General features: G+C 38.9%; 1 protein-coding gene across 2 annotated transcripts in view; it reads right to left on the bottom strand.

The window, feature by feature from the left end:
* Positions 1-26,119, bottom strand: part of ipo11 (importin 11) — a 240,467-nt gene that overhangs the window by 203,795 nt on the left and 10,553 nt on the right. For both annotated transcript variants that reach the window (XM_061900443.1, XM_061900433.1), the window contains exons 2-4: positions 23,265-23,414; positions 14,461-14,561; positions 2,070-2,142 (exon numbers count right to left, since the gene is read on the bottom strand). In XM_061900443.1, coding sequence (XP_061756427.1) covers positions 2,070-2,142; positions 14,461-14,561; positions 23,265-23,402 — 312 coding nt within the window. In that variant the 5' untranslated portion in view covers positions 23,403-23,414. The remainder of the gene's footprint in view (positions 1-2,069; positions 2,143-14,460; positions 14,562-23,264; positions 23,415-26,119) is intronic.

Consider the following 26,119-nt stretch of genomic DNA (forward strand, 5'->3'; position numbering starts at 1 on the left):
TCAGGAGTCGGGGGCACAGCTTGTCTGGGCCTGCTGCTTTCCTTGGCTGTAGCTTCCTCAGTTGACCTCTGACCTGGTCCGCAGAGATGACTAATGTCTGCGTAGAGGTGGTGGAGGGGGGTGCTGCCATGGCTGGGGGGGAGGTGCGTTGAGGGGAGCAGAAGAGGGGTTGGCTGTGATGGGAAGTGGGGGACGGAGAGGACACGGGCTGGTTAAACCGGTTAAAGAAGTTATTCATCTCATTGGCCCTCTCTAATGTCCCCACAACAGCTCTGGTCTTTGTCTTGTGGCATGTGATGGTTTTCACACCTTCCCAGACCTCCCTCATGTTGTTCTACTGCAGCTTCTGCTCCAGCTTCTTCCTGTAGCTGTCCTTAGCCTCCCTCACGCGTCGTTTCACCTCACACTGTGCTGCTCTCATTGCCTCCCTGTCTCCACTCCTGAAGGCAGCTTTCTTCTTGTTGAGGACAGCTTTAACTTCTTGTGTTACCCAGGGTTTGTTATTAGGGTAGCACCGAACAGTCTTAGCAGGGCAGATCACGTCCACGCAGAAGTTGAGGTAATCTGTGAGACAGTGAGTCAGCCCATCAATGTCCTCACCCTGTGGAAGCAGCACGTCCCAGTCTGTGGTGTTGTAGCAGTCTCTGAGGGCATCTTCCAATTCAGGGGACCACTTCCTCACATAGCAAGTGTTAACAGGCTGTCTTTGGACCATAGGGGTGTATTTTGGCCGCAAATGAACAAGATTGTGGTCAGACTTCCCTAATGGGGGTAGGGGTGTGACCTTGTATGCATCCCTGACATTAGAATACAGTAGGTCAATTGTCCTGTTGTTTCTCGTGGGACAATCCACAGCCTGGTAGGGTACCCTGGGGGTACGCGTACCCCTGGGGATACGTGAGATTTTGTTTAAATATTTTAAAAATAGCAACAATTCAAAAATACTTTATAAATATGTTTATTGAATAATACTTTAACAAAATATGAATGTAAGTTCATAAACTGTGAAAAGAAATACAACAATGCAATATTCAGTGTTGACAGCTAGATATTTTTGTGGGCATATTCCATAAATATTAATGTTAAAGATTGCTTTTTTGTGAAAAAATGTTTAGAACTAAGTTCATGAATCCAGATGGATCTCTATTACAATCCCCAGAAATCTTTATTTATAATTGAATCACTTGTTTATTTTTCAACAAGTTTTTAGTTATTTTTATATCTTTCTTTCCCAAATTGTTTAAGAAAGACCACTACAAATGAGCAATATTTTGCACTGTTATAAAATTTAATAAATCAGAAACTGATGACACAGTGCTTTATTTTACTTCTTTATCTATTTTTTTCAACCAAAAATGCTTTGCTCTAATTAGGGGGTACTTGAATGAAAAAAATGTTCACAGGGGGTACATCACTGAAAAAAGGTTGAGAACCACTGATCTAGGGGAAACCCTGCGATTCCAGGAATATTTGGTCAAATCCCAAATAATACAATCAGGGGTGCATTCCTTTCCATTCAAATAGTGTCAGACGTGTTGAGCAGCACTGTGCGTTCGGAAAGCGAGAAAATTACTTCATTTCTCGGGCCTTTTATCTTGCCAGCTGTGTCTAGTTTGCAGCCACAATAGCTCTCAAAGGTTGATTGTGTATTCTGCCTCTCAATGAGCTCCTCACAAATGAACCTCATTGGACTGTTGTCATTTCCATAACCTCACACTGTTTTCCTCAAGCTTGTTTTGGGCTCCAAGCCTTTATAGGATGAGGGAAATATATAATCCATATTTTATGATCAGTAGAAACAACATATTTGAGAAACTTGGGCGACAGTATTTGCACTGATTTTTCCCTATACTTCTGCACTTCTTACTCCAAAAGATTGAAGGGAAATCGCACACTACCTTCTCGTCAACAGCTTGGGTTGATGTCAATGGGTGGCAATCAGTGTTCTACATAATACTACCTCGTTGAAAAATCAGACATTATCACAATTTGATTGCCGGCAAGATTCTGAGATAGAGTCCACCAACAGGGCAGGTGTAATTTCAGTAGAGTGGAGTGACGTCACTAACCTGATTGACAGGCTCATTGAAGTTTGTGATGAGCCCGGCACGTAACGTCGTCTTCTCCTCCTCTGATAGAGCACTGCAAGTAATGCAGACAGGAAAAAAATGTAAGAGGAAGCAAAGCGGAGAACTGGCATGAGAGGATGAAAATTCTTTGAATAAAGAACGTGCCATGTTTTTAATCCCTGTAGCGACGTGCTACAAGGTGGCAGTACTTAGCGAGGCTGAGCCTCTTGCATTGTGGGGACAGCACCCCTGTCGCACTCACATCTGCTCATCAACGCTTTATTAAAATGTTCCAAGTAGGGCTGGGCAATACGGCCTTTTTTAACAGCCCTTTTTTTTTAAGGCCATATCGCGATACACGATTAATATCTTGATATTTTGCCTTAAACTTGAATTAACACTTGATACATATAATCAGAGCAGTATGATGATTCTATGTGTCTACATTAAAACATTCTTGTTTATACTGCATTAATATACACTCGTTTTAAACTTTCATGCAGAGAAGGCAATCACAACTACAAACCCCATTTCCATATGAGTTGGGAAATTGTGTTAGATGTACATATAAACGGAATACAATGATTTGCAAATAATTTTCAACCCATATTCAGATGAATATGCTACAAAGACAACATATTTGATGTTCAAACTGATAAAAAAATTTCTTTTGCAAATAATCATTAATTTTAGAATTTGATGCCAGCAACACGTGACAAAGAAGTTGGGAAAGGTGGCAATAAATAATGATTAAGTTGAGGAATGCTCATCAAACACTTATATGGAACATCCCACAGGTGTGCAGGCTAATTGGGAACAGTTGGGTGCCATGATTGGGTATAAAAGCAGCTTCCATGAAATGCTAAGTAATTCACAAACAAGGATGGGGTGAGGGTCACCAATTTGTAAGCAAAGTGTCGAACAGTTTTCGAACATTTCTCAACAAGCTATTGCAAGGAAATTAAGGCTTTTACCATCTACGGTCCGTAAAATCATCAAAAAGTTCAGAGAATCTGGAGAAATCACTGCACGTAAGCGATGATATTACAGAATTTTGATCCCTTAGGCGGTACTGCATCAAAAACCGACATCCGTGTGTAAAGGATATCACCACATGTGCTCAGGAACACTTCAGAAAACCACTGTAAGTAACTACAGTTGGTCGCTACATCTGTAACTGCAAGTTAAAACTCTACTATGCAAAGCCAAACCCATTTATCAACATCTTGAAACGCCACCAGCTTGGCTCGGCCCGACCTCACCTGAGATGGACTGATGCAAAGTGGAAAAGTGTTCTGTGGTCTGACGAGTCCACGTTTCAAATTATATTTGGAAACAGAGGATGTGGTGTTCTCCAGAACAAAGGCGAATATAACCATTCAGATTGTTATAGGCGCAAAGTTCAAAAGCCAGCATCTGTGATGCTAAGGGGGTGTATTTGTGCCCAAGGCATGGGTAATTTACACATCTGTGAAGGCACCATTAATGCTGAAAGGTCCATAAAGGTTTTGGAGCAACATATGTTGTCACCCAAGCAACGTTATCATGCTTATTTCAGCAAGACAAATGTTAAAACAACATGGCTTCATAAAAAAAGAGTGCGGGTACTTTCCTGGCCCGCCTGCAGTCCAGACCTGTCTCCCATCGAAAATGTGTGGCGCATTATGAAGCGTAAAATATGACAGCGGAGACCCCGGACTGTTGAACGACTGAAGCTCTACATAAAACAAGAATGAGAAAGAATTCCATTTTCAAAGCTTCAACAATTACTTTCCTCAGTTTCCAAACGTTTATTGAGTGTTGTTTAAAAAAGAAAATGTGATGTAACACAGTGGTTAACATGCCCTTTCCCAACTACTTTGGCACGTGTTGCAGCCATGAAAGCCTAAGTTATTTGTATATGCAAAAAAAAAAATTAAGTTTATGAGTTTGAACATCAAATATCGTCTTAGTAGCATATTCAACTCAATGTGGGTTGACAAGTATTTGCAAATCATTGTATTCCGTTTATATTTACATCTAACACAACTTCCCAACTCATATGGAAACGGGGTTTGTAAGTCAATTGACCAAAACTGTATTTATTAAACAGTTATTAGCAGGTGAATTTTCAAATGCTGCTACATATTAGCAGTAATGCTACTTTTGGTTGCAACGCTTGTGCCCCACACTTGACAAATTAAAGTTGTCTATTCGACATCTTCCCGCTTGAAGCTGTATCTGCGGCAGACAATGGACTCCCTGCTGTTTTTCTTGGGAATTAATTCTTCCTTCATTTGTTACCAGATTCGCACCATCTTTCTCCTGAATTACCACTCACATGGCTTTGCTAGCATCACAGCTAACGTTACCCATGCTGCTACCTCTCTGCTCCGCGAGGGCGTACACGTACGTGACGTATGACGTGACAGTATGTGACGTATGTAAAAAGGTGCGCTCGTTATACGTCTCCGTGAGAATGAGAGACAAGAAAGAGTGAAGAAGAGCCTGTAGTCTAATGCCCGCAGCTAAAAGCAACTGAGAGAGAACGTATACTCAAATATCACAATTTTGTCATTTTCTATATCGCACAGAGCCAAACCCACGATATATGGCGTATATCGATATATCGCCCAGCCCTAATTCCAAGTATATATACAATGTAGAAACAGACACATTCTAAACAATATGAAATTTTAACAATATTTGCCGTATTTTGATCATTTTAAAGTATTATCGGAACAAATTTCCTCGGCACATTTATTTCCGTTTCCACTGCAACGCACTTCAGACTTCCGGCAACAAATGTATGTTCCCACTTTCGGAATGAAAAGCATGTTTTCTATTCATGTCAGATTTACTAACAAACAACGAAGACAACTTTCTTTGGAAAAATTAGGAACCACAACCTTATCTTATTGAACCTAAATGTACAGAGGATGAACTGCTGCTTATAGAAGCGAACACGAAGACAGGATGCAACGTTGGAACAGGCAGAAGCCGAGAGAATGCTGTAAATGTGGAACTTGGAGCCGGATTGTGCCGACATAAATGACGTGCTTACCCAAAGTCAAAACAGTACCTCAGTGTTGGCTCATACAATAACAATGTCGTGACAGCTTGGTTGTTATACAGGTTAGGGAATATAAATGAAGTATTAGTGGTGGTTTTTGGTTGCATTTTCAAAGTGATTTAGAGGCAGAATGGCTTTATCCCCATAGCTACATTGCTAGACACCTAACAAAACCTTGTGTCTACTTTTCTCTCATAAGAATTGTGAAAGATGGGCAAAATTCCAAAAAAAAGTGCAGTTAGCCTTTAAACAACACTGACATAGCAATTGCAAATGCCAAAAAAGGGTCATGCATGAAGTTACCTGCCTTCCAAAAGTCTCATTCTTAACCATTGTGTTTTATATTTTACCATAAATCCATCCATCCATTTTCTACCGCTTATTCCCTTTGGGGTCTCGGGGGGTGCTGATGCCTATCTCAGCTACAATCGGGCGGAAGTCGGGGTGCCCCTGGACAAGTCGCCACCATTAAGAAGTTAATTTTAATTCGTCGTACTCCTACATTTTTTAAAGAAGTGTGTTCTTGCATAGGGCAGCCTGTTCTTAACATTTTAAATAGCAGTCTGTTTTCTGGTGTAGTTTCTACCAGTTTTAAACACGCCGACAGTTCCGTTTTAGCCCATTTTAGACCCATTTCTAAGCTGCCTTTCCTCTCAAAGATCTTGGAGAAGATTGTTTTTACCCAGTTAATCACTTTTTTAGAGGACTGTGATATTTTAGAAGTCTTTCAATCTGGTTTTAACCCCCTCCAAAGTACTGAGTCAGCATTACTAAGGGTTTTTAATGACATCCTGAGAGCAACAGATTTAGGTGATCATGTGATTTTAGTTTTACTGGATCTAACAGCAGCATTTGATCGGTCGAACATAATATTTTAATTAACCGCCTACAGCATCAAGTGGGCATTTGTGGTACTGCTTTGAGTTGGCTGAAGTCGTATTTGACTAGCAGGACTTTCTCTGTAAATGTTGCAGGTTTTGAATCCTCTGTTGCTCCATTGACATGTGGAGTTCCACAAGGCTCAGTTTTAGGACCACTGCTCTTTTCTATTTATTTACTTCCTCTGGGCTCAATCCTCAGAAAGCGTGATTTTTGTTTTCATTGATATGCTGATGACACACAAATTTATTTTCCGTTAAAGAGAAATCATGCCTCTTCAATGCAGCCACTACTTGCTTGCCTTGAAGATATCCAGGCCTGGATGGCGCTAGACTTCTTAAATTTCAATGAAAAGAATACAGAAGTGATAGTGTTTGGACCTAGTGGTACCTGCGAGCTCCCCCTGTTGACTTTGGCCCCTTGACTTTGCACATTAAGCCCATGGTCACCAACCTGGGCTTTCGTATCGACAGTGATTTTAAATTGGACCGTCAGATTGGCAAAGTGGTGAAAGACAGCTTTTTTTATTTACTTCAGCTGGTTAAGGTTAAAAACTTTCTTTCTAGGCAACAGTTTGAGACAGTAACCCATGCCTTCATTACATCTCGGCTGGATTACTGTAACTATTTGTATTTCGGTATTAATCAATCCTCTCGCTCACGTCTGCAGCTGGCCCAAAATGCAGCTGCCCGACTTTTAACAAACACAAGAAAAAGAGAGCACATTACTCCTGTTTCAGCCCCCTCCACTTGCTGCCTGTGTCTTTTAGAGTCCATTTTAAAATTATCGTACTCGTTTTTAAATCTTTACATGGTCTTGCCCCACCTTAGCTCTCTGAGCTGCTCCGCCTCTATGCCCCCACCCCTCAGGTCAGCTGATCCTGGAGGTCCCCAAATCAAAGCACAAGCTCAGAGGGGACAGAGCCTTCTCTGTTGCGGGTCCCAAACTCAGAGCCTTCTCTGTTGCGGGTCCCAAACTCTGGAACGACATCCCTCTCCATGTGAGACAGGCCCCTTCTTTGGCTATTTTTAAGACCCTTCTTAAAACCCATTTTTATTCACCGGCTTTTAACCCAGCAAGAGACTTTAAACTGTTTTTAACTTTTAACCTGTTTAACTGTTTTTAACTTTTTAACTGCTTTTTATCTAACACATTGTTCTTGGGGTAATTTGTATTTGCTATTTCAATGTGTTTTTTACTTCTGTTTTAAATGTTTGTTTTTTTAGTCTGTCCTTTGCCTTTATTTCTTTTTGGTGTACAGCCCTTTGTTCTTCAACTGTGGTTGTTTTTAAAGGGCTTTATAAATAAAGTTGGTATGGTATGGTACATTTACAAAACAGTTAATAATGTAAAAATAGACAATATATATGTGTGTATGATGGTGAGATGTAGTCAGGTGCTGACTATCTATCCGATGGGACAAACTGATTTGAAGGGATCATATTACTTTTTTTCTAAATCTAAAACATTTTCTTGTGGTCTACATAAAATGTACTGGTGGTGTATGGGTTAAAATGTTGCATAGGTTATGTTTTACAGACCATTTTCAAGCCGCTCTCCGACTGTCTCTTTAGAATGCTCTGTTTTTTGGGTTGTCTTATTTAATTTCCGAAGCTCTCCTGCAGGCCAAGCCCCCTTCGACTGCATCACCACCCTGTCAGCAATAATGTAGTTATTCGCGCTTCCATAGAGTCGACTGACAGATATAAGTAAGAACTATATGCTACTTTTCATTACAAATGGCAAAAGTGGAGGGTTTTAGCATGCATGTGTATGTAAGAGCCAGCCTGCTCCACCAAAAGAATAAGAAACTTATTAACCACAACTGAATAAAAATAGTGGTCCTAAATTTGGCTTGTTTAGAGAAGTAAGTTAAGAGAAGGCGAGATTGTTTTAGAAATATCTCTGCCATGCTTCCATGGTTTGATTTGACATTTTCATGACTTATGGGCATCCCAAATAGAGTACCAACAGGTAAGAACAGTTGGTTTTGCAAAATAGCCCGTCTTTAAAACAGGGCCAACTTCCCTGAAAACCCAAAAAAGGCATCTTAGCATTTTTGTTACATTTCAACAGGCACCATATATTTTCGTGGGGTTCCATTAATCTTTTACATGACATTATATTACAAATTACAGTTCTTAACTGAGCACAACAGCTATATAATGTGGCCTACGCATTCTACTGACACCACATTTATCCTGCTGTATTGGGGATCGCGACGCTCTTCAAATCATGGCAATAAGCCCAAAAGTAATGCAATTACTGCAAGGAGGGCGCCGAAGCCCTTACACAGCACTCTAAAAAATGAAACAGACTTCACTAAACTACTGACAAGAGCAAAACAAACTTGGTAAGAAAGAGAAGGGCTTTCAGAGGAAGAAAACAACAGCAAGAAAGAAAAGGGTTACACAAAAAGTGATGAGGAAGAGCTCCGGACCCCAAGCAAACAGTGGATTTATGGTCTTATGTACCATTCAAATCCAACTGAAGTCAGCTTATAAAGTACCTTAAGACACACAAAGCTCAGGAAAAGCTCAAAGGCCACATAAATCGGTGCGTGTTAAATTGTCAAGAAAACATTTTTTTGTTTAGTTTTTTTGTTTTTTTTTAAGCTATGTGGCATTGTATAAATAATCAGGGCTGCTCGCACCCGACGTTCAAAGTTAAGTGCTATCTTTCTATTTGTGGGCTCCAATTATTTTACAGCTTTATTTATTAGTCATCAGTACTAAATATTATTACATTATCACTTTCCTTTGGTACGGTTGCCCTAGCATTCAAAAACATCCTCAATTACTCATCCTCTGCTCAAAAGACCTAACCTTCAATCTGACCTCATGGTATACTACCAGCCGGTGTCTCCCCTTCCATTTATCTAGAAAATCCTGTGAAAAAAACACTTTTTAGCGTCTAATAATCTCTGTGAAATCTTTCAGTCCAATTTCAGAGCAAAGCACTCTGGAGACAAACATAACATTATATTAGAACACATCAAAACACGTATTGGTAAGTGAGACTTAGCCTTTTCTTGGTTTAACGCCTATCTTACTGAAAGGATGCAGTGTGTCTCCCATAACAACGTGACCTCAGAGTACCGTATTTTTCGGACTATTAGTCACAGTTTTTTTTCATTGTTTGGCCAGGGGTTGCGACTTATACTCCGGAGCGACTTATGTGTGAAATTATTAACACATTACCGTAAAATATCAAATAATATTATTTATCTCTTATATGGGGCTTCACGGTGGCAGAGGGGTTAGTGAGTCTGCCTCACAATACGAAGTTCCTGCAGTCCTGGGTTCAAATCCAGGCTCGGGATCTTTCTGTGTGGAGTTTGCATGTTCTCCCCGTGAATGCGTGGGTTCCCTCCGGATACTCCGGCTTCCTCCCACTTCCAAAGACATGCACCTGGGGATAGGTTGATTGGCAACACTAAATTGGCCCTAGTGTGTGAATGTTGTCTGTCTATCTGTGTTGGCCCTGCGATGAGGTGGCGACTTGTCCAGGGTGTACCCTGCCTTCCGCCCGATTGTAGCTGAGATAGGTGCCAGCGCCCCCCGCGACCCCGAAAGGGAATAAGCGGTAGAAAATGGATGGATGGATGGATATCTCATTCGCGGAAGAGACGAAGAAAATGTCAGCAATCGTCACACACATGTCAGTAATCGTCACTTACACGTCAACCAATAAGAATTTGGCGGGGTAGGGTCATGGAAGAAGTGCATTGTGGGTCATGGAATGCTAACTGCTATATGCTTCTGCCGTAGCTATTAAAATGGCTGAATTCATCGTTGGCGGTAACTTATAAAAACTGAGAAGAGCTGAACAAGAATGGCACTGAAAAGGAGATCATGTACTGCAGATTACACAATATCAAATATTATTATTTCTCTCATTCGCGGAAGAGACGTAGAAAATGTCAGCAATCATCACATTTTTATTTTTTTTTTCCCCAAGATGGCGCTGCTGTAGTGGCTGCTGTAGGCAGGAGCTCTGTGCTCTTGTGTCATCCTTTAGTGTTTCCCTCTTGTTTTCATGTGTTATTATATTATTTTGGATTTTGGTCCGGGACCCTTTGGGACTGTGTGACAAGGGGTGGCCCTTTCGTGACCTCTGTGGTGCTTTTTTTTGTGGACTTCTGGATCTGCCTCCCGGGAGCCTTTTGGCCATGGAGACCAGCTGCTGGGTGTCTGCCACACCGGAGTCTGTTTGGAGGGACTGGAGGAGATGCGGATGAGGGGACAGGGCTGCGGAGCTGGCAATGAGCGCTGGGACGGAGAGGCTTTGCGGTGTCTCGACTGGGTGAGCAGGTGTCGGACACCTCAGTCACCTTGGACGTATCCTCGCTCATCCATGCGGACTGGACATTGGCCGAGAGTGGATTCGGCTGTTTTGGTTGCTTTGTTGGGTCTGCTTCTGTCTCTGGCCATGCTCCCTTCTCCCCAGCGGACAATGGCGTGGAACATCGCAGAGGCCACCACAGTGTATATGTTTATTTTACTTTTTATTCATAGCTTTATGTAGAAGTGTCTGGTTGTATCTGCTGCTTTAATGTCTTTAATGTCCTCTGTGTTCTTTGATGTTTGATGTTTCCCTCCTACACACATGTATATATGGCTATGAGTTGTTTTTTTTGTTTTGTTTTTCCCTTGGCCTCAGTCTGCACCCCCACTCCAGGGCCCAGGCTAAGACCGATTTTTTTTATTGTATTTTAATCTTCTATTCTTTTCTCCCACCCCCCCCCTTGTTTACCTGTATGTCATCTTTTTTGTAAGGGGCGCTGGAAGCCGGCAGACCCGTCAGCGATCCTGTTCTGTCTCCCTGTAATGTTTGTCTGATCTTGAATGGGATTGTGCTGAAAATTTTAATTTTCCTGAAGGAACTCTCCTGACGGAATAAATAAAGTACTATCTAATCTAATCTAATCACACGTCAGCAATCGTCACATACACGTCAACCAATAAGAATTCGGTAGGGGAGGGTCATGGCAGAAGTGCATTGTGGGTCATGTAATTCTAACTGCTATATGCTATATGCTACAGCCGTAGCTATTAAGATGGATCATTTCATCGTTGGCGGTAACTTATAAAAACTCAGAAGGGCTGAACAAAAATGGCACCGAAAAGGAGATCATGTACTGCAGATTACAAGCTGGACGTAGTGAAATATGCAGCAGAAAACGACAAGAGGAAGTGGCGCATACCTTTGGAGTTGGCAGAGTTGTTTAGAAGCGACATCAAGGAAAAAGATTTCATCAGATTTATCGATTAGGAGTGAACGATTGTTTGGTAAACGTATAGCATGTTCTATATCCATCCATCCATCCATTTCCTACCGCTTATTCCCTTTCGGGGTCGCGGGGGGCGCTGGCGCCTATCAGCTACAATCGGGCGGAAGGCAGGGTACACCCTGGACAAGTCGCCACCTCATCACAGGGCCATGTTCTATATGTTAAAGTTATTTGAATGACTCTTACCATAATATGTTACGTTAACATACCAGGCACCTTCTCAGTTGGTTATTTAAGCGTCATATAACGTACACTTATTCAGTCTGTTGTTCACTATTCTTTATTTATTTTGAATTGCCTTTCAAATGTCTATTCTTGGTGTTGGATTTTATCAAGTACATTTCCCCCAAAAATGTGACTTACTGTATACTCCAGTGCGACGTATATGTTTTTTTCCTTCTTCGGTTCTTGGCCCTGCCCTCTTAAAGGGGAATTGCACTTTTTTTTGTTTTGTTTATCGTTCACAATCCTTATGAGACAGGAAGACAAAAAGTGTTGTTTTTTTTTGCATTCTAACTAGGGCTGGGTGATATGGCCTTTTATTGATATCTTGATATTTTTAGGGTACACAATATACTGTATATCTCGATATTTTTGCCTTAGTCTTGAATTAACAATTAATTGTCCTTTTGTGTTTCCCTCTTGTTTCCATGTGTTATTATATAAATATATAGATTGTTCTGCCTTTTGGTTCGGGACCCTTTGGGAGTGTGTGACAAGGGGTGGCACTTTTGTGATTTCCGCGGTGCTTTTTTTGTGGACTTCTGGATCTGCCTCCCGGGAGCCTTTTGGCCATGGAGACCAGCTGCTGGGTGTCTGCCACACCACAGTCCGTTTGGAGAGACTGGAGGAGATGCAGATGAAGAGACAGGGCTGCAGAGGTAGCACTGAGCGCCGGGACGGACAAGCTTCACAGTGTCTTGGCTGAATGAGCAGGTATCAGACACCTCCGTCTCCTTAGACGCATCTTCGCTCATCCATGGGGACTGGACACTGGTAGAGTTAGTGGGTGGCCGAGAGTGGAGTCTGGTTGCTTTGTTGGGTCTGCTCCTGTCTCTGGCCATGCTACCTGCCACCGCAGCGGACGATGGCGTGGAACACCGCAGAGGCCACCACAGTGTATGTTTCTTTTACTTTTTAATCATAGCTGTATGTAGAAGTGGTTGATTGCATCAGCTCTGTTCTATTAATGTCTGTAACGTCCTTTGTGTTATTTGATGTTTGATGTTTCCCTCTTACAAACATGTTAGAGGGATGTGTGCTATGGCTATGAGTTGTTTTTTCTCTTGGCCTCAGTCTGGACCCCCTCTCCAAGGGCCCAGGCTTACATCGATTTCTTTTTTTTTTTTTTAAGTCTGCCATGATTACAACTCACGCCTTTGTATCCCGAAGTAGAAACACACACACATTTGGGGCCAGAAGTCGGAAGTGCGCTGCTATGCAAATGGAAAAAGTCTTTGCCATCATAGATTAAAATTTCTAAAATACGGTAAATATTGTACATAATCTATATTGTTAAGAATATATATAGACCTGCAGTGTGTACATAAAACATTGATGGAGTTGTTTTAGAGTGCTTTGAGGGCCTTAACAGTGAATCCCATCAGCCGGGTCTTCCAAGCGTTTATCATCTTTAATATTCTAAAAAATCATAATGACTGTGAATGATAGGCAAAATTCCCAAAAAATGCAGTTTTCACTTAAAGATCTATATGCTGTGGCTAAACGACATCAGACGCAAATACTGTTATGCTGATGACACCCAACTCTACATGCCCTAAAGCTGACCAACACGCCAAGTTGCAGTCACATGTAGGCGTGTCTAAATAAAATCTAACAACTTTTTGCATCTTAGCGCTAAGAACTCAACCATGTTGATAATCGGTCCAATTAGACTAACTTAATAATACCACTTTAACATTTGACTGCAAAAAAATTATACAAAGCAACTCCGTAAAGAATCTTGGTATTTTCGACCCAACTCTCATTTATATATAGGCATTTAGAGTGTTACCAATACAGCCTTCTTTCAACTCCATAACATGGCTAAAATCTTCACCATTTTGTCCACCGGCAAAGCTGAGATTATATTCATGTGTTTGTTACGTTTTGTCTCAAATAATTTAATATATTATTTTCAGGTCTCCGTATGTCTAGCATTGAAAGATTATAGTTGGTACAAAATGTGGCTACTGAAATTTTGTGGCTAGAAGAAAGTTTGGTCATATTACGCCTATACTGGCTCGCCTGCACAGGCTTCCTGTGCACTTAAGATGTGACTTTAAGGTTTTATTACTTATGTATAAAATACTAAACAGTCTTGCTCCATCCTAGCTTGCTGATTGTATTGTACCATATTACCCAGCCAAAAATCTGTGTTTTAAGAACTCTGGCTTTTAAGTGATTCCCATTGCCCAACATGTTACAGAGCGATTTTCATTTGGGCTCCACTACTCTGGAATGCCCTACTGGTAACAGTTAGAGATGCTACCTCAGTAGAAGCATTTAAGTCCCATCTTAAAACTAATGTATGCACCCTTGCTTTTAAATAGACTTCTTTTTATAACCAGTTAATCTGCCGCCTCTCTTTTCTGCTCTGCCCCCGCTCCTGTGTGGAGAGGTTAACAGGTGGCCACGAATCAGTTTCCACGGGGAAGGCGCTAACTCTTCCAAGTCGGGACCCGGAATGGATTAATCCTCTATGCATCAGTTGGAGACATCTCTGCGCAGCTAACTTGTGACCTTCCTGTGGACTGCACTTTCACATTAACAGTGGAGGGGGGTGAGCTCCCACCCTCATCTGCAGGGTTTCTCATTGTTCCTATTGGGTTGAGTATTTTTCTTGCCCGGATGTGGGAAAAAATACAAGGACGTTGTGGTTTGTGCAGCCCTTTGGAGCATTTGACTGATTAATTTATTGAAACTTTGATTGAAAGAGAAAGAACATGAGCTCTAACTGTGAAGGGTTAGCACATAGGGGACACATAACTGGAAAATAGAACCTCAAAACAAGTGTGAGTGCAACATTAGCAAGAAAACAGAGAGAAATAAAGACTTTGGAACAATAGTGAGGGAGGAAGAGAACATGCTGCAGAAAAGAGAACAGAAGACGACAAAGTGAGGCTGGCAGCATGACAAAGCCAGGAGGTCATAGAACATGTACTTACTGGGGGGCAACTCTCCTCCAATATCTGTCTATGCCATTTTTGAAGTAGAGCACTGCCAGCCACCTGACGTTTACATCCAGCATGTGGTTATTTAAGATGTTCTGAGGAAGAGAAAGAGATATATTGATCTCAATATCTTGTTTTGGAGCTAAAAAAAATATATATATATATATATGCGCATCTGCTGTATGTAGTGAAAAACATAAGAACAACATTGATCCGAAGTCACAGAAGAAAAGCCCAACGACGTAAACATGGCGAACTAGAACAACAAAATTAAATAAATGGATCCACATGGTTTGAATCGAAATTCTGCGCTCACTTTGTCTTAAATGGACAAAGCTGGACAAGGAATTTGCCCTGTGTAAGTGGTCTTTGTTTCTTTCACTTTCACCTTAAAGGCATGCAAATATTGATAAGCCATAACAACACATGCAAATATTGAGAAGTCATATTAACAAGGTATGGCTGGTATTGTGAGGTAGACTGAGATTCCTGGGGGTCAAACAGAAAAATGTGCCAATAATATTAATAACCAAGGAAACAGAATAAAAATTTAAAAAAATCACCAAAAATTATTCCTGGGCGCGGCCACCGCTGCTGCCCACTGCTCCCTTCACCTCCCAGGGGGTGAACAAGGGGATGGGTCAATTGCAGATGACAAATTTCACCACAACTGGTGTGTGTGTGACAATCATTGGTACTTTAACTTTAACTTAACTAAATACAAATGGTTTTGGCTGTTAAGTACAATACCATAAAGACATTCCATCAATCCATCCATCCATCTTCTTCCGCTTATCCGAGGTCGGGTCGCGGGGGCTACAGCCTAAGCAGGGAAACCCAGACTTCCCTTTCCCCAGCCACTTCGTCTAGCTCTTCCCGGGGGATCCCGAGGCGTTCCCAGGCCAGCCAGGAGACATAGTCTTTCCAAAGTGTCCTCGGTCTTCCCCGTGGCCTCCTACCGGTTGGACGTGCCCTAAACACCTCCCTAATTGTTTATCATCATACGGAGCCAAGTTTACAGCTTTTTGCGGAGTGTAGGGGACAATTTTGACCAACATAGCAAGTGTGGATCGCATCGCTGAGAGTGACGGCATCACCGTCATTGTTTACTGAAGCAGAGGTGCGCACTGTGCATTTTTAAAAAAGTGCATGCGTCGCCAGGCTCTGCTTTTTAATCAATAGACTTATCAGACTACATTTTTTTATTATCTATAGCAGGGTTGTCAAAAGTGTGGCTCGGAGGCCATTAGCGGCCCGCAGCTAATGTTTTAAAGGCCCATGGCACATTCTAAAAATACTATTAAAATAAACCAAAACATAACAAAAGTGGAATAAAAACGCTTTCAGGTGAAATGTACTTAAGAAAAAGTTGCAATATCGACTAATAAAACAAAGCTGTTTTTTCCTTTTAAAACTGTCATTGCTCAAAACATAATATTGAATCAAAATTAATGTTTTTTTATGAATTATTGACCTAACCAAAGCTCCGATAACTTCACATCAAATATTCGACTTTGAAAATTAGATTTTGTGGAAAATTTTGTATATTTTGTGTGTTCGCCATAAAAAAACGTTTTCTTTGACAAAAAAGGCGGAAAACTAACAAAAAGCCAACATAAAAACAAAACAAAAAAACTTAGAATCAACGGAAAGATCTGAAGTTCACGTAGACTGTAGAGATTTAAGCGTTAAATAAATAATGTATGTATGCCCTGGCACATCAATAACATAATTAAATGACAGAGGCAAAAAACTTATATATAAAAAAAAAAGAACTACTGGCAGCGGTAAAGTTTAGATTGATGAAGGAAAGAAGAAAGTGAATGAATGTTTATAACTGAAGACATGTACATATGCATAAAAAACGTTTTTCTTTTGTATTAATTTTATCATGAATTACGTAACGTTTATGACAACCTTTTCCCAAAACACAATCTAGAATGTGAGTTACAACAGGATAATCCCTACATTTATAATTTCATTTCAAAACGGTTACAAAAAAAGTGGGACCCCATTTTTATGACTTGATGGGGTCTCTGGGACCCCATTTTCAAAATTCCTGGCACCAACACTGTATATACGTAAGAAAATTTGCTGCAGAAAAAGGAACAGAAGACGACAAATTGAGGCTGGCCCACAAGCATCACACAGTCAACACATGTCGTCGCAAAAATGGACAAAATAACCAGTTTAAATTTTTGGAACAAGATGAGCCTATTAACATAAAGGAGCCAGTTTGCCGAATGTGCTCCAAATTTGAGAAACCTGCAAGCCCACTTGAGATACAACCGCACGATCGTCCACACTCACTTTGTGTTTGGTGAACAAGGTCAGTACAAACAAAACAGCACAAAATTGTGAGCGTTTACAGAAAGCGTGGTTCAAATCACTAGTTCGCCAAAGACATGCTGCAATTTAGTACTGCTGAAAAACTAGCATTACTTAAATTGCTGCAAACACTTGACAGATATTTGTCATGTTGTCATGTCATGATGGTGTTTCCTCTACATATACAACTGCTTATACAACAGTGCTTAAATTGTTACTCTGCACGTTTGTTAACAAAAAGTAAATTTCTTATCAGTTAAGTAATGTAAACACTACCTCTGCCTACATATTTAATATTAAAGTGCAACTCTGTCAATACTTTAGCCATTTTATTTGTTGTTTTGATTATGTACAGTATATTTGAGGGTATCCCACATAATCAACATTTTGTATTGCTTTTGGTTGAGATTTTTATTCAAGCCACTGATGAAATTGAAATTAATTCAGTTGTTAAAAAATGTAAGCCTGAGAAGTAAGCTGACTTGAATGGACTGGACATGTCAGTATTAAAATAAATGATTGAATGTGTTGTCAAACCAATCAATTACATTTTGAATCTTTCTTTACAATCATATGTTTTTCCAGAAGAAATGAAGACTGCAAAAGTGATTCCTATTCACAAGGCTGGTGATAAACAAGAATTCATTAATTATAGACCCATTTGCATTGTTTTATTTTTCCACAATATTGGAGAATATATTCCATAAAAGACTATTGAATTATATAGAAAATTAAAATATACTTTGTGAACAACAGTATGGTTTTAGACCCAAAGGGACCACTACCTTAGCATTAGTGGACCTTGTAGAAAAATATCAAATGCCATTGACAATAAAAAATATGCTGTTAGTGTGTTCATATCTCTAAGTACTTTTACAATTGAAACTCTGTTGGAAGCCCCATATAAACTATATTAAGGCAAAACTGTATAAATCTCTTGCAATAATATCTAAAGTCAAATAACTGTTGAAACCTATATACCTCATATCAGGGGTCATCAACACGGTGCTCGTGGGCACCAGGTAGCCCGTAAGGACCAGATGAGTAGCCCGCTGGCCTGTTCTAAAAAAAGCTCAAATAGCAGCACTTACCAGTGAGCTGCCTCTATTTTTTTAATTTTATTTATTTACTAGCAAGCTGGTCTCAAATTTGAAAATCCAAAAAATATTTCAAAGACTTGGTCTTCACTTGTTTCAATAAATTCATTTATTTTTTTTACTTTGATTCTTATAATTTTCAGAAAGACAATTTTAGAGAAAAAATACAACCTTGAAAATTATTTTAGGATTTTTAAATACATAGACCTTTTTACCTTTTAAATTCCTTCCTCTTCTTTCCTAATTATTTAAATCAATGTTCAAGTATTATTATTAATATTATTGTAAAGAATAATAAATACATTTTAATTTAGTTCTTCATTTCACCTTCTGTTTTTTCGACGAAGAATATTTGGGAAATATTTCTTCAAACTTATGATTAAAATTCAAAAAAAATATTCCGGCAAATCTAAAAAATCTGTAGAATCTAATTAAAATTTTATTTCAAAGTCTTTTGAATTTCTTTTCAAATTTTTGTTCTGGAAAATCTAGAAGAAATAATGATTCGTCTTTGTCAGATATATAGCTTGGTCCAATTTGTTATATATTAGAACAAAGTGCAGATTGGATTTTAACCTATTTAAAACATGTCATCAAAATTCTAAAATTAATCTTTACCAGGAAAAATTACTAATGATGTTCCATGGATTCTTTTTTTTATTTTTTCAAAAAGATTCGAATTAGCTAGTTTTTCTCTTCATTTTTTTTGGTTGAATTTTGAATTTTAAAGAGTGGAAATTGAAGAGAAACTATGTTTCAAAATTTCATTTTAATTTTTTTTGTGTTTAGTCCTCTTTTAAACCGTTCAATTAAGTGTTTTTTTCATCATTTATTCTCTACAAAAAAACCTTCCGTAAAAGGAAAAAAAATGTAGGACGGAATGACAGACAGAAATACCCATTTTTATATACATATAGATTTATTTATTAAAAGGTAAATTGAGCAAATTGGATTTTTCTGGCAATTTATTTAAGTGTGTATCAAACTGGTAGCCCTTCGCATTAATCAGTACCCAAGAAGTAGCTCTTGGTTTCAAAAAGGTTGGGGACCCCTGCTTTATATGGTTCCCCCTTACATGACCTATGACTTAGAAGTATGGGGAAACACCTATAAACCCAATCTTAATCCAATTAGTATAATTCAAAAAGGAGTGATCAACATTGTTATAAAGTGGTTTACAGGGCACATACAAATGAGCTTTACATTAAATTAAAAGCACTAAAATTGTAGTATTTGGTCAATTTTAAGACAGCACAATTTATGTAGCACATAATCAAGTTACGACGGTATAGTCAGGGATTGTTTCAAAAACAATATAATTTTAATTTCAGAAAAATAAAAAGTTTAACAAAACATACCTGAAAACGAGTGAAATGCAGCATTGTATGTCCTTTGTTGGGAATAAGGTATGGAATAAGTTGTAACAAGAGTTAGACTGTAAAACTTTGATTCAATTCAAAATAATTTTGAAGGGATCAATTATAAAAAATATGTTGAGAATAAATGCTAAGGCTGTAAAATTAACACCATTGAACTTTTTCATTTTTAAAAAAATAAATGTTTTGATTGTGATTAAAAAATGTTACAGAAAACTACATGCATAAGATATTAGTATTTTTCTTCTGTTCGTTTTGTAAATACACTGGGATAGGTGTAGTAATAAGCTTTAGCTTCAGCCTATTCCATTTCAGAAAATACGTGCTTTAAAAAAAATGTCAAATGTTTAAATGAATGAAACTTGAACTTCAAAAAAAGCCCTTCTAAAAAGAACAGCAGTATTCTATAGCCTCCGAGTATATTAAACAAACAATACTGTGCTTATAAATATGCCCATAAACAACAACAATAGTCAGTTATTTTAAATTACAAAAATAACAATTGTGGCATAGAGCCCTACAGTATATAAAACAAACAATATTGTTCTTAATATTCTTTCCATATGGTGGATGTCTAATGTCATTGTGTAATTTTTAATTAAAGGCCTACTGAAACTCACTACTACCGACCACGCAGTCTGATAGTTTATATATCAATGATGAAATATTAACATTGCAACACATGCCAATACGGCCGGTTCAGTTTACTAAATTGCAATTTTAAATTTCCCGCAGGAGTTTCCTGTTGAAAACGTCGCGGAATGATGACGCGTGTTTGTGACATTTTTGGTTGGAGGGGACATATTAGCCCAGCACCACTTGCGGCTAAAAGTCGTCTCTTTTCATCGCGCAATTACACAGTATTCTGGACATCTGTGTTGCTGAATCTTTTGCAATTTGTTCAATCAATAATAGAGAAGTCAAAGTAGAAAGATGGAGTTGGGAAGCTTTAGCCTTTAGCCACACAAACACATGGTGTTTCCTTGTTTAAAATTCCCGGAGGTGAAGCTTTACTATGGATCAGAGCGGTCAAGCGAACATGGTTCCCGACCACTTGTCAACCGGCAGGTTTCGGTGAGAAAATTGTGGTAAAAAGTAGCCTCTTACCGGAGATCAGCGGCACTTCTGTCCTGCTGCAGCTTCATGACTTCTCTCAGAGACTGGCGTCGACACACCCGTGGACACACCCCTCCGACTATCAGGTACTATTTAACTCACTAAAACACTAGCAACACAATAGAAAGATAAGGGATTTCCCAGAATTATCCTAGTAAATGTGTCTAAAAACATCTGAATCGCTCCCAATGCAATCGCCTTTTTTTTTTCCTTTATTTTTTTTTTTTTTTTCCTAATCCTTCACTCTAAATTTCCTCATCCACAAATCTTTCATCCTTGCTCAAATTAATGGGGAAAATGTTGCTTTCTCGGTCCGAATAGCTCTTGCTGCTGGAGGCTCACATTATAAACAATGTGAGGATGTGAGGAGCCCTCACACTGGTGACGTCATCGTCTGCTGCTTCCGGTAAAGGCAAGGCTTTTTTACTAGCGACCAAAAGTTGCGAACTTTATCGTCGATGTTCTCTACTTAATCCTTTCAGCAAAAATATGGCAATATCGCGAAATTATCAAGTATGACAGATAGAATAGACCTGCTATCCCTGTTTAAATAAGAAAATAACATTTCAGTAGGCCTTCAAATAGGCGAATAGCCATCCATCAGTCCATTTTTTACCACTTGTCGCGGTGGTGGCTGGAACCTATCCCATCTGCATTAGGGCTAAAGGCAGTGTTAAATAGGCTAATAAAAGGTTCAAACATAATGTATATTTATAGACGAATCTTCATGTTTTTATTTGTTATTAGTAGAGGGGGAATCTTTGGCCACCTCACGATTTGATAATTACAATTCAGGTGCTACGATTTGATTGTAAATCAATTACATGGTTCTTCCTTACCTAATTGAATGTGGCGCGCCGCCACTGTATTTATTAGAAATATAATTATTGAAATATTCACAAGTGCAGGTATTTTTGTGAATTAAATTTTTGAGATGCTCAGCAAAAAATATTTGTAGACAATATTTTAATATAATTTAGTCGACTAAAACAAGACTAAAACTAAATTAATTTACATGACTAAAATATAACTAAAACTAAAATACATTTTAATCAAAAGACTATGCCTAAAAGTAAATAGAAAATTCTGTAAAAATTAAAATAAAAAACTAATAAAAGTTTGGACATTTGTCCATTGATTTATGGATCGCTCATGTTCTAATTGTGATGCATTGTGGAATAGATTAGTTTTCCCACCTTTGGTTATTAGTGACAACATTTCAGCATTTTTCCCATTACGTTATGCTTTTTTGCTCTAGTTTCCCTGTTTTTCCTGTTCATTTTATTTCTACAATGTTGCACAGGTACATAAAAAAGAGTTGCCACATTTTGAACACCGCTGGTTACATATTTTATCAGGAAGGTAACGTGTTGCCAAACGACAAAGTCACTCCAAGCCAGGGGTCGGGAACCATTATGGATGAGAGCCATGAAAGCCAAATATTTTAAAAATGTATTTCCCTGAGAGCCATGTAATATGTTTAACACTGAATACGACTAAATGCGTGCAGTTCTAAGTAAGACCAACATTTTTGAGTATAAGTCTCTTATTCGTTTTAATAACATTGTTATTTTGAAGCTAACCAAAAATAAATCAAATACTTCTTACCATTAGTGCGACTTTGTGAACAGGTGCGGTGGAAAACGGATGCCTGGATTAAAATGCATGAGAATGTTTTGTATTTTGGACGTTATTTTTAACACTGTGATTACCAGAGGTATTATTCAATACTTTTTGTTTTAAAGGCCTACTGAAATGAGATTTTCTTATTTAAACAGGGATTCTATGTGTCATACTTGATCATTTCGCGATATTGCCATATTTTTGCTGAAAGGATTTAGTAGAGAACATCGACGATAAAGTTCGCAACTTTTGGTCGCTAATAAAAAAGCCTTGCCTTTACCGGAAGATGTGCGATTGTATTGGGAGCGATTCAGATGTTTTTAGACACATTTACTAGGATAATTATGGGAAATCCCTTATCTTTATATTTTGTTGCTAGTGTTTTAGTGAGTTATATAGTACCTGATAGTCGGAGGGGTGTGTCCACGGGTGTCTTGATGCCAGTCTCTGAGGAAATTAGTCACGGCAGCTGCAGCACGACAGAAGCTCCGCTGATCTCCGGTAAGAGGCGACCTATTTCCACAATTTTCTCACCAAAAACTGCCGGTCGACATGTAGACGTGATCCATGTTCGCTTGACCACTCTGATCCATAGTAAAGCTTCACCTCCGGGAATTTTAAACAAGAAAACACTGTGTGTTTGTGTGGCTAAAGGCTAAAGCTTCCCACCTCCATCTTTCTACTTTGAGTTCTCCCTTATTAATTGAACAAATTGCAAAAGATTCAGCAACACAGATGTCCAGAATACTGTGTAATTGCGCGATGAAAAGAGACGACTTTTAGCCGCAAGTGGTACTGCGCTAATGTCCCCTCCAACCCGAGACGTCACGCGCATGCGTCATCATAAGCTTCATCATTCCGCGACGTTTTCAACAAGAAACTCCGCGGGAAATTTAAAATTTTAATTTAGTAAACTAAACCGGCCGTATTGGCATGTGTTGCAATGTTAATATTTCATCATTGATATATAAACTATCAGACTGCGTGGTCGGTAGTAGTGGGTTTCAGTAGGCCTTTAAGCAATGTCAGCTAAGATTTATCTGAGAGCCAGATGCAGTTATCAAAAGAGCCACATCTGGCTCGAGAGCCATGGGTTTCCTAACCCTGCTCTAAGCTGTCTTCGTAGCACTGATAGAATTTCAAAAATTTGGCTTGCACGCTTGTATAAGCTTTCTGCACACTGTGGTTAAGCACACTTTAGACCCCAGCACTACACTCAACAAATAACCAGAAGGAAATGATAAGATATCTTGCCCACCAGGAGGACCGAGTAGAACCCCGGCTGCGTCTCCCACTGTTTGAGCTGCTCCTCGGCAGGCTTTAACATGGCCGTGTCCTGACTGGTAGCTTGAGTTAAGGCCTGCAGCACCACTGAACTGGCACTGTCCATATCCATAGCCAGATGTACCTGGAGGGAAAGAAGACACAGTATGTCTGTCATAAACAACATAAGAGTTGTTGGAATTGTAGTTCAAGGTGAATTTTAAAACAAAATGTTTCATTCAAGTGTCATCAATATTACTTGGTATTTATTCTATCTCCACTGAGTGAGCCTTTTCATGCTCAAGCCCCAAAAGGTCCAAAATAATCTTCACTTAACTTAAAAAGCTTTGAATTGTTCGGTTCCTGTTCATTTTTAAGAGCCCTTCTTCAATAATGAGCCAATTTTGGATTCAGACTATGAAGAATATCGTTTTGCATGTGATGGTGAGTGAACATTGCTAATGATAAGTCAAAAAGTGCTGTGTACGAAATGCAAGTACTATGTAGTCTGGAACTGTTGACAGGCAGTTAAATCAAGACATTCAATGTTAATGCACATTGTCAGACTGCAGGCATTATTGAGCCTTAACTCAGTCAGCGTTCAATTTAGATTGCATTAAAAAAAAAAACCTTTTGGAATTGTGTGAACATTACAAAGGTAAGGCCGTTTTCTTTTCTGGATTAATTGGTGTGGAAAGAACCCCCATCAATGCCTCCTCTCAGGTCAAACATCTGTGACCCATGAGCCCACAAAGGACACAAATTCCCAGAAACGCACTCAAACATTTTAAAAGGAGAGACCAAACTCCATACTTGCACTTTCTAAAAGTTTAAAAATAGCAAAGTGTGTCCAATTACTTTTGTTTATTTGGTGATTTCTCAGCAAGTGGATGTGTGGCTACTGCCATCTACTGGCTAATAGTAGATTTCCAAAAGGAGTGATCAGTTCTAGCACAAGGTTTGTAAATATTTTGCATCACATAAACAGGACTGCATTAATGCCCTCAACACATCAAATTCAGAACAGGAGAAGGGCAAAGTTTTGAGTGTATTAGTAGTCTATGCATGACGCAATTAGGATTATGTCACCATATTTTCTCATGTATATACTTTATTGTGGTTTCAAGGATGTGAACCAGACTTAAGGAGCCCAAAATATATTGGAGTATGCGGATAGAAGCATGCAACAATTTGCACAGTTGCTTTAAAATGTGTCATAATTGGACAAAAGGAGTAATACGAGGGCTCAACATAACTGAAACCTGTGCAGCAATCATTTTATCACAGATTTAAGGTCAAGTGTAATGTGGTGCTTGTATGGAAATGTTTTGTATTTTGTCTGCTTTCCCATTTCAGGTGATTACCTCTTCAAGCTCATCGAGAGAATGCGAAGAGTGTGCAAAGCAATAATTAGGGCAAAGGGTGGTTATTTTGAAGGAACTAGAATAAAAAACATGGTTTCAGGTATTTCACCTTTTTTTTGTTAAGTACATTACTCCACATGTGTTCTTCATAGTTGTGATGCCTTCAGTGACAATCTACAAATAGTCATTAAAATAAAGAAAAATGAATGAGGTGTGTCCAAACTTTTGGCCTGTACTGTGTGTGTGTGTGTGTGTGTGTGTGTGTGTGTGTGTGTGTGTTTTATATAAATAAAACAATTGTTAAAAATATATGCATCATCGACGATTAAATCGCCAAAATCCTATATATGTATATGTATATATTTATAGAGGATTTATATATCCTATATAAATCCTATATATATATATATATCCTATATGATATATTGTCCACGTTCCCCACCATGCTCCCACCGCCACATGAATATTATATGTAGATTTGCGAGAAGCCTGCTCTTAGGAGCACAAATAAACATGTTCTCAATGATTAAATAGTTATGCCGATAAGAATAACAAATAGTATGGACATTGATTTGGAACTACCTGGCCTCACTGTGGCCTTATGGTTAGCATGAAGGCCACAGTCAGGAAGTCTGGGTTCAAATGTCTATTTGGGCATCTCTGTTTGCATTGCCAGAACAAATTTTTTCAGTGCAATTATTTCTGATTCCATAGCAGCGCACATCTAACTTTTGTCAACAACTGTATGTTCCGACTTCCGGGGACGGATCAAATCATATCAAATCGAATCAAACTTTATATATGTAAAGCACTTTTCGTGCACAGGCAAGTGGCAAACGCAAAGTGTTGAACAAAATAAAACAAAACATTGAAAAAGTAAACACACACACAAACATGCACACGCATAGCACTATTGACATTACAGAAAAAACAAAACAAAACATGGAACTGAGGAAAGAATAGTATGAAACATATGACACAATTTGTACAAATAAGATATACAAACCCCGTTTCCATATGAGTTGGGAAATTGTGTTAGATGTAAATATAAACGGAATACAATGATTTGCAAATCATTTTCAACCCATATTCAGTTGAATATGCTACAAATACAACATATTTAATGTTTACATTGATAAACTTTTTTTTTTTTTTTGCAATTATTTATTAACTTTAGAATTTGATGCCAGCAACGCGTAACAAATAAGTTAGGAAAGGTGGCAATAAATACTGATAAAGTTGAGGAATGCTCATCAAACACTTATTTGGAACATCCCATAGGTGTGCAGGCTAATTGGGAACAGGTGGGTGCCATGATTGGGTATAAAAACAGATTCCCAAAAAATGCTCAGTCTTTCACAAGAAAGGATGGGGCAAGGTACACCCCTTTGTCCACAACTCTGTGAGCAAATAGTCAAACAATTTAAGAACAATGTTTCTCAAAGTGCAATTGCAAGAAATTTAGGGATTTCAACCTCAACGGTTC

Source organism: Nerophis ophidion, linkage group LG01 (genome assembly GCF_033978795.1).
Source record: "Nerophis ophidion isolate RoL-2023_Sa linkage group LG01, RoL_Noph_v1.0, whole genome shotgun sequence".
Classification (NCBI taxonomy): Eukaryota; Metazoa; Chordata; class Actinopteri; order Syngnathiformes; family Syngnathidae; genus Nerophis; species Nerophis ophidion.